We start from the raw sequence: 9306 nt of genomic DNA on the forward strand, positions 1-9306 counted from the left end.
TTAATGGAAATGTAATTTGTCATGGGGCAATCTAGGGGCAAGTCAACCAGGATTTTGGCATTTGTAACATCTACAATGACTCAGTCCCCTCCTGTCTTTATGGATTAGAGACCCTCATATCTGAGCTTTCATCTTCAAATTTGCTGCATGATCCAAGGAAACTACCAGTTCTAGTCACTCAAGTTACACTGGGGCAGGAGTGTGTGTCATAGACATACAATATATATCTGAAAGTGAGGTTAAGAAAGTTTAGTTGGTAGAATTTCTACTCCTAATAAAACTTATTTTCTTCATGAAGCAAGAAAGAAGGTATTTGATGGGTCAGGAACAGTCATACATGCAAATAATGCTGGTTTAAAAGTTTCACGAGGTACCGGAAACTGCCACCAGTCCAGTTTCTGATAGATAGTATGTGTTTAATAAAGAGGACATGATACATGCTCTACCTAGAAACTCTATTCTAAAAACAAGAGTAAAACAACCACAAATGCTGGCATAAATAAAAATAAAATCTGAGGAGGTTAACTTTATAGAAAACACTCCTGCTCGAGCAGCTCACTGCATGGTCCTCTGGTGCCCCCGCCACCTGCATCGCCGCCGCCACCCCGCGATGCCCACCGCCTCCTGCCCTGCCGCAGCCGCCTGCGCCGCCGCCTGCGCCGCCTCGGGATCGGCTGTATGATTAGGCCACAATCTTCAATGAGTAGAAATATTCCTCAGTTCTCTGGTGTTCTTGCTCACACATTTATGGAGTTTCTGAAGGGCAGTGGAGATTACTGCCAGGCACAGCACGGCCTCTGTGCAGACAAGTGAACTGTAGAAATTCATTACTACTCCACCAAGAAGCCCCCGTAAATAAGTGGAGAACCTAGACACAGGCGTGTTGAATTGAAATCTGCAGAGCATTTTACAAGCGCTCAGACCTGGATGGGGCCTCGGCAGAGCTCCGGTGCCTGTTGCCCTCGCATTAATTGAAGGTGGAATGAAATATGAAGATGCAGTGCAATTCATAAGACAAAGAGCGGCGTGGAGCTTTTAACAGCAAGCAACTTTTGTATCTGAAGAAGTACCGTCCGAAAATGCGGCTCCGCTTCAAGGATTCCAATGGTCATAGAAACAACTGTTGTATTCAATAAAACTGGGGTGCCTGATGCCATTGCCTTGGGACACTTCAGATGGGACCTGATTTGTCATCCGTAATTACCCAATGTGTCAGCTTACTATATAAGTCTACTGAAGCTCCACAGGAACATTGAAAACAGTTCTACCAGGCCACAAGCTTGACAGAAGTGCAACCTCTATGTGTGGGCTGTGATCAACATGTTTGGACACTTAGCAAAAGGCTTTGCTGGTCAGCATTTAAAACGTGCTTATTTGTACCAATTGACCTTCCCTACAATGAGGTGTTGAGTTATGTCATTAAATGTACTCCTGTGCCAGAATACTATTAGTCTATAAGGAATTTAGAAGGATTCGGTGCCAAAAGACCCAGCACAATACTTGTATATTTTTATCATCATACAGAACCAAAATCCCAGGAACTAAGAACTCCCTAGACCTTCCATGGTGTGTTCCTTCAGTCATTTCAAACACTGCAGGCTTCTCTCCTTATCTACCTGCTCACTCTATGTTTACATCTCCCACACATGCACCAGAACACATCAGGTTTGCTCAGCTGTCACTTTTTTGTTAAAGTAAGTCTTGCAGTGATTATTTAATGTCTTTGTCTTATTTTGTGCTGTTTGGAGCAACCTCCATTTGAAAATCAACTTTGTTACAGAAGCACATATCTTCAATAATGTCTTCAGACAAAAAGCCTTATAGTTAATTTAATGTTTGCACTCAGGTGCAACCTAACAGGGAGGGCCTTGAAAAGAAATGAGAGGAGACTATTAAATATTTTTAGTAACATGTTGCCTTAGTCTTGTGCAGAACATGTAGAGTATGTTCTTTAATTTAGTAAATATTTTTTAAGACATAGAGACACATTGTCATAGCTAACCAATTCTTATTCAAAATTCCCAAAATTCTTTTGTTTTCCTTACCTATCAGAAGCTTCCCAACTTCTTTGAAATATGGTTTTCCCTTCTCTTCCCAAACTCTTGCAAAAAAGAAAAAAGTGGGATCTGCTAGCGAACTGAGAAGAAAGATTTTATACGCCCTTTGAGCTATGTAACTTAATAATTGGATACTTGATCATTTGTTTTATTATGTAATGGATAAAAAGGTGATGTGTATTAATGTTAGTTCAACCATATTTATACTGTCTGTGAATGTGTGGATATAGTTCTGTGGGAGAAATAGTTTGTCAGTGTTCACCAGCTTGTAAAAACTTAGTGTGAGAGCTTCAACATCTAAATAAATGATGAAACACAAAAAAACTAAAAAAGAAAGAAAATAGAAAACACTCCTGATTTTATGATAATGTTTTTTCTTTTTAGAGATCAAGATCACCACTGCTTGATTTATGCTACAAGCTGAAGAAAACTGGGAAGTAAACCCTTACCCTTGTTAGACTAGGATTTAATATATCTGCATTTACGTAGGGTGAGCCAAATCATCCAAACAGAAAGGAATGGGCCATTTTTCTATAGATGAGCTTTAAGACCAATAAGGAAATAAAAACAAAAGAACAAGCTTAGATTTTAACAGCCATTAAGGACTAATGAGAATATGTCAATTTTATTCTTTTTGACAAGATTATCACAGCTGTTTTAGAGTTCTCTCACAGGAATTGTTCATATTAAGTAGAAACATAAATTAAAGGTGCCTTTAACATCAGAATTAAAAATTAAGTTTTTAAAACCTCAGCCTGATTAAATGATTTATCACAAATCCATTGGTTATTCTTTAATTTCATTAATGCCTAAAAAGAAATAATTTTCCCAGACATAAATACAGTGAGTATTACATGACCTTTTTCTCTCACACACAAGTATTCATATTCCTTGTGTATTAATTTTAGTACATGAATGGCAGGCACCTTAATTTGAATAAAAAGCAAAGAGAAAAGAATGTTACATTTGTAAATTGAATCATGCCCTGTCACTAATCCTAACCACATTAATTGGTGGACTGCTCTAATTCAAATTCCCCCTTTAAAGTGTTGGATGACTCATGTCTCTTTTGTTATAAGCTTGTCTCTTGAGACTTTACTCTCTATAGTACACAGTCGTCAGAGTAAGGGATGGGATATTATAATTGAATGCCTCTTTCTGTCAGATTTACAAGAGCAGAAATATACCTTAAACATAATTTGTATAATTTTAAAATATAGAGAGAAACATTATACAACACAAAATTGATCAAATTTTAAGTATCTTAATCACTAAATTTACAGTCCACGAAACAGTTACTGTAAACAATTACATACCATCTCTCTGTATGAGAAAATATCTTGAAATATGAAAGGAATCTTAAAGGAGCTGAACTATGCTTTATGCTCTTGAAAAATAAGACTCTGATTGGCCTCACTTTTTCCTTTTCCTTTGGCTTAGATTGCTGTGGTGATTTATAACGTGCAAGGGAATGTTTAAAACTAATTTCCATTCTAACCTTTTCTGTTGATTTTTCTACCACCCTCCTCAGTCTTTGCCTCCATTACACAGAAAGGTTCTCTTGAAGTACATACTAATTTTCATTAAGTAAATTAAGTACATTTCACTGTGATGTTTTACTTGCAGCAGAGAAAATATTTTTAAGCACCCACAAATATAATAGAAGGAAAATAATGCAGTATTCATCGTTGAATATAAACCTAATATGAAGAACTATATACAACCTGGCTTTGCCAGGTAGGTGAATTTAGAAGAAACAGCACCCTGATAGACCCTGGTAGTTGACTTCCTCTTGTTTTCACCCACCTGAAGTTAATCTTCCCATTTAGCTCCACCCCACCATATCTGTTGCAGAAAGGAAAGAATTATGAACATTTATTTTTAGCGAGCATATACTCTGTATCCATATTGTGCCACCTCTCATCTGTCTTTTATTTTTCAAAAAATATTTTTGGGAAGTTAAATTCATCTCCAATGTTTGTTTATAAAAACTAGATAAAGTGATTTCCTCCGAGTCTCAATAGCTAGGAAAATAAAAATAAAATAAATTCTGCAGTGGAAATTTCTGGTTTCTTTAACAACTCAGTTGTGTGACATGAAGTTTTTTGGAAGCTGTCTTGTGAAAGGTCATGATATGTTTTGCTGCAAACAGACACTTAAGTGGGTGCATGATGTTTAGAAAGAATATAAATGGAACTGTGAGAGGATGCTCTTACATTGCTACACCGTGCCGTGCTTTGGTGGGCTTTCTTGGCTTTTACTGGATTTCATTTTCAAGTCAGAAAAATCACCAAAGAACTTCTTGTGGTGCTCTGGGTGATTCTGGCTGCTTTTGCTGACCTGTGCTGATAGAGTGAAGCCTTGCTCTTTCTTCTGGATTGTGCTGCAGACTCTGATTCATGTTTGGTTTTGCTATTGAACTGGATTGCTTGTATACTTACAACAAAGAATAGAATCGCCACAATGAACTACTTCTAAATAGGTCCACATCTCCCTTTTCTTATTAACCTTTATCCCCCTTACCTCTGGTTGGTGGGCTAGAAGGGAGGTTGAAGCATTTAAGAACCATAAATAAAGAAGGTTTTGAAAATCTCAAGCCTACAGAATTCATACCTCTTTGGCTCCAGAATGTGGGTTTTGAACTATACAATATGACTGCCTCTCCAGAAAGTCTAACTCTTTACTAATTCCTAACCTAAACATATTGTGATAAACTTCAATTTTCCAATCTGCTCTGTCCCCCATTTCTCCTCTGGTTCTCTTTGAAGCTGTATCTGTATGCTTGTTGCTCTTGTAGTAATGTGTCAATGTCCAATTGCTCTGTCTGTTATGGGACCATAGTATCCCAACAGCAGATAAGCTTCTGAAACCCAGCTACCAGTACTGCAGTGTAAAACAGGATATTCTTCACTTTCATTTTTCTAATTTAGAATAAGGTATAAGTGTGAATTAGCCACACAGTTGTTCAGTATTGTGTTGTGGAAGAGCCATAGGTAAGAGGTCATACAACTAGCCAAAGAGAATTGACCTTCCTAGAAGGCTGAAGTAAAAAAAAAAAATATGAAACTAAAACAACACTTGGAAATACTGATGACCGATTACAAATGAAGAGGATAATCTTTCAAGAGAGCCGAAATAAAGAACTTATATAGCTTCATAAATAGAATAAGAGTAGTTTACAAGGGAGTTGAAAGTAGAAATATTTTGAACTCTTTATAATACTCAACTAATACTGACAAATGTGTTAATGATTTTATGTTAATGACATTATATGTCTATGTTTGGTATAACATTAACTTATAATAATAGTCAATTTTATAATTTTTTAATTTTGCTGGAAATTATCTGTATTTACATTTTAAATATTATATGCTTCCCCCTACACTCCCCTCCCTCCTCCCCTCAACTTGTTTCCATGCAGGTGCTCCCTCTCCCAATTACCCTCTGCACTTGACTGTTGATGATGATGTTCTTCCCATGAGGGTGAAAAACCCTTCAGCTCTTTCAGTCCTTTCTCTAGCTCTTTCATTGTGGTCTCCATGTTCAGTCTGATGTTTAGCTGCAAGCATCCTCATCTGTATCTGTATGACTCTGGCAGAGCCTCTGAGGAGACATCCATGTCTGGTTCCTGCCAGTAAACACTTCTTGGCAACAGCAATAGTGCTTGGGTTTGGTGACTGTATATGGGGTGGTTCTTCAGGTGAGGCAGTCTCTGTAGATCTTTTCTTCAAACCCGGCTAGTCTATTTGACCGTATATTTCCTACCCTGTTTTGTTTTCCCTTCTAAGAAGGACTGAGGCATCCACATTCTGGTCTTCTTTTTGAGCTTCATAAGTTCTGTGGATGGTTTCTTGGGTATTATGAGCTTTTTTGTGTGTGTGTGGGGGGGGTTAGTATCCACTTATAAGTGAATGCATACCATGAGTGTTCTTTTGTGACTGGGTACTTCACTCACGATGATAACTTCAAGTTCCATCTATTTGCTAAGAATATCATGAACTCATTGTTTTTAATAGCTGAGTAGTACACCATTGTGTATATGTACCATAATTTCTGTAACCATTTCTCTGTTGAGGGACATCTGGGTTCTTTCCAGCTTTTGGCTATTAAATAAGGCTGCTATGAACATTGTTGAGCATGTGTCCTTGTGAGATGTTGGAGCTAATTTGGGTATATGTCCAGGAGTGGTTTAGCTGGATCCTCAGGCAGCACTATGTCCAATTTTCTCAGGAACCTTCAGACTGAATTCCAGATTGGATGTACCGGTTTACAGTCACACCAACAGTGTAGGAATGTTCCTCTTTCTCCACATCCTCGCCAGCATCTGCTCTCACCTGAGTTTTTGATCTTAGCCATTCTGACTTGTGTGAGGTGGAATCTTAGGGTGATTTTTCATTTGCATTTCCCTGATGACTAGGAATGTTGAGCATTTCTTTAGGTGCTTCTCAGCCATTCAATATTCCTCTGCTGAGAAGTCTGTGTGTAGTGCTGTACCCCATTTTTATTAGGATTATTTGATTCTCTAGAGTCTAACTTCTTGAGTTCTTTCTATATATTGGATACTAGCCCTCTATTAGATGTGGGATTGGAAAAAAACTTTTCCCAATCTGTTGATTGTTGTTTTGTCCTTTTGACAGTGTCCTTAGTCTTACAGAAACTTTGCAATTTCATGAGGTCCCATTTGTCAATTCTTGATCTTAGAGCATAAGCCATTGGTGTTTTGTTCAAGAAAATTTCCCCTGTGTCTATGTGTTCTAAGCTCTTCCCCACTTTCTCTTCTCTTAGTTTCAGTGTATGTGGTTTTATGTGGAGGTCTTTGATCCACTTGGACTTGAGCTTTGTACCAGGACATAAGAAGGGTTGGATTTGCTTTCTTCAGGATGCTGACTGCCAGTTGATCCAGCACCATTTATTGAAGAGGCTGTCCTTTTTCCATTGAATGTTTTTAGCTCCTTTGTCCAATATCAAGTGACCATAGATGTGTGGTAATTTCCGGGTCTTCAATTCTATTCCATTCATCTACCTGCCTGTCTCCGTACCACTACCAGGCAGTTTTTATCACAATTGATCTGTAATATGGTTTAATGTCAGTGATTACTATTCCCCCGCGGATTTTTTTATTGTTGAGAATGGTTTTTGCTATCCTGGCTTTCTAATTATTTCAAGTGAATCTTCAAATTGCTCTTTGTAACTCATGAAGAATTGAGTTTGAATTTTGATGGTGATTGCATTGAATTTGTAGGTTGCCTTAGGCAGGATGGTCAATTTTATAATGTTTATCCTTCTAATCCATAAACATGGAAGATCTTTTCATCTTCTGAGGTCTTCTTTAATTTCCTTCTTTAGAGATTTGAAGTTCTTGCTCTACGGATACTTCACTTGCTTGGTTAGGGTCACACCAAGGTATTTTTTATTCTTTGTGGCTATTGTGAAAGCTATGAATTCTCTAATTTCTTTCTCATCCTGTTTGTCCTATGAGTAGAGGAAGGCTACTGATTTGTTCAAGTTAATGTTAAATCCAGCCACTTTGCTGAAGGTGTTTATCATCTGGAAAAGTTCCCTGGTAGAATTTTTGAGGTCACTTAAGTACACTATCATATCATTTGCAAATAGTGATATTTTGACTTCTTCCTTTGCAATATGTATCCCTTTGACCTCTTTTTGTTGTCTTATTGCTCTGGCTAGTATTTAAAGTATCATGTTGAATAGGTAGGGAGAGAGTGGAAGGCCTTGTCTAATCCCCGATTTTAGTGTGATTGCTTCAAGTTTCTCACCATTTACTTTGATGTTGGCTGTTGGTTTGATATATATTGCTTTTACTATGTTTAAGTATGTGCCTTAAATACCTGACCTTTCCAAGACTTTTAACATGAAGGGGTGTTGAATTTTTCAAATGCTTTCTCAGCATCTAGAGAGATAATCATGTGGTTCTTTTCTTTGACTTTGTTTATATAGTGGATACATTGATGGATTTCCGTATATTGAAACATCCTTACATCCCTGGGATGAAGCCTATTTGGTCATGGTGAATAATCATTTTGATGTGTTCCTGGATTATGTTTGCAGGAATTTTATTGAGTATTTTTGTATCAATGTTTATGAGGGAAATTGGTCTAAGGTTCTCTTTCATTGTAGGGTCTTTATATGGTTTAGGAATTATCATAATTGTGGCTTGGAAGAACTAGTTGAGTAGTGTTTTCTGTTTCTATTTTGTGAAATAGTTTGGAGAGTATTAGTATTAGTTCTCCTATGAAGGTATGAAAGAATTCTGCATTAGACCCATCAAGTTCTGGGCTCTTTTTTTTTTTTTTTTTTTTTTGGTTGAGAGTTTTTTGATTATTGCGTTTATATTTTAGGGGTTATGGGCTGTTTAGATCATTTATCTAATTCGGATTTAACTTTGGGACCTTGTATCTTTCTAGAAAATCATCTATTTTCTCTAGATTTTCTAGTTTTTTTTTTTTTTTTTTTTTTTTTTTTTTGAGTATAAACGTTTGTAATAGGATCTGATGATTTCTTGAATTTCCTCAGTTTCTGTTGTTATGTCTCCCCTCTCATTTCTGATTTTGTCAGTTTGGATAATCTCTCTGTGCCCTCTGGTTAGTCTGGATAAGGGTTTGTCAATCTTGTTGATTTTCTCAAAGAACTAGCTCTTGGATTTGTTGATTCTTTGTATAGCTCTTTTTGTCTCTATTTGGTTGATTTCAGCTCTGAGTTTGATTATTTCCTGCCATCTATTCCTTTTGTGTGTATCTGCTTCTTTTGGTTCTAGAGCTGTCAGTTGTGTTGTCAAGCTGTTAGTGTATGCTCTCTCCAGTTTCTTTTTGGCAGCACTCAGAGCTATGAGTTTCCCACTCATTACTGTTTTTATTGCATCCCATAAGTTTGGGTAAGTTGGTCCTTCATTTTCGTTAAATTCTAAAAAGTCTTTGATTTCTTTCTTTATTTATTCCTTGACCAAACTATCATTGAGTAGAGCATTGTTTAGCTTCCATGTGCAAGCGGACTTTTTGTTGTTGTTATTATTGAAGGCCAGCCTTAGTCCATAGTGATCTGATAGAATGCATGGGATTTTTTCGATCTTCTTGTATCTGTTGAGGCCTTTTTTGTGACCCACTATATGGTCAATTTTGCAGAAGGTGCCATGAGATGTTAAGAAGAAGGTATATTCTATTGCTTTAGGAGGAAATATTCTATAGATGACTGTTAAATCCATTTGGTTCATAATTTCTGTTAGTTTCACTGTGTC

At 37.0% G+C, this 9306-nt stretch overlaps 1 protein-coding gene across 1 annotated transcript; it reads left to right on the forward strand.

The window, feature by feature from the left end:
- Positions 1 to 678: 678 nt before the first annotated feature.
- LOC308415291 (uncharacterized protein) lies at positions 679 to 844 on the forward strand (the record flags this gene model as incomplete). The annotated part of the gene is made up of 1 exon (XM_080910278.1): positions 679 to 844. The coding sequence occupies one exon, from the start codon at positions 679 to 681 to the stop codon at positions 811 to 813; it is 135 nt and encodes a 44-aa protein (XP_080766404.1). The 3' UTR covers positions 814 to 844.
- Between the last annotated feature and the right edge of the window lie 8462 nt (positions 845 to 9306).

The sequence above is a fragment of the Micromys minutus genome (genome assembly GCF_963924665.1).
Source record: "Micromys minutus genome assembly, chromosome: X".
NCBI lineage: Eukaryota > Metazoa > Chordata > Mammalia > Rodentia > Muridae > Micromys > Micromys minutus.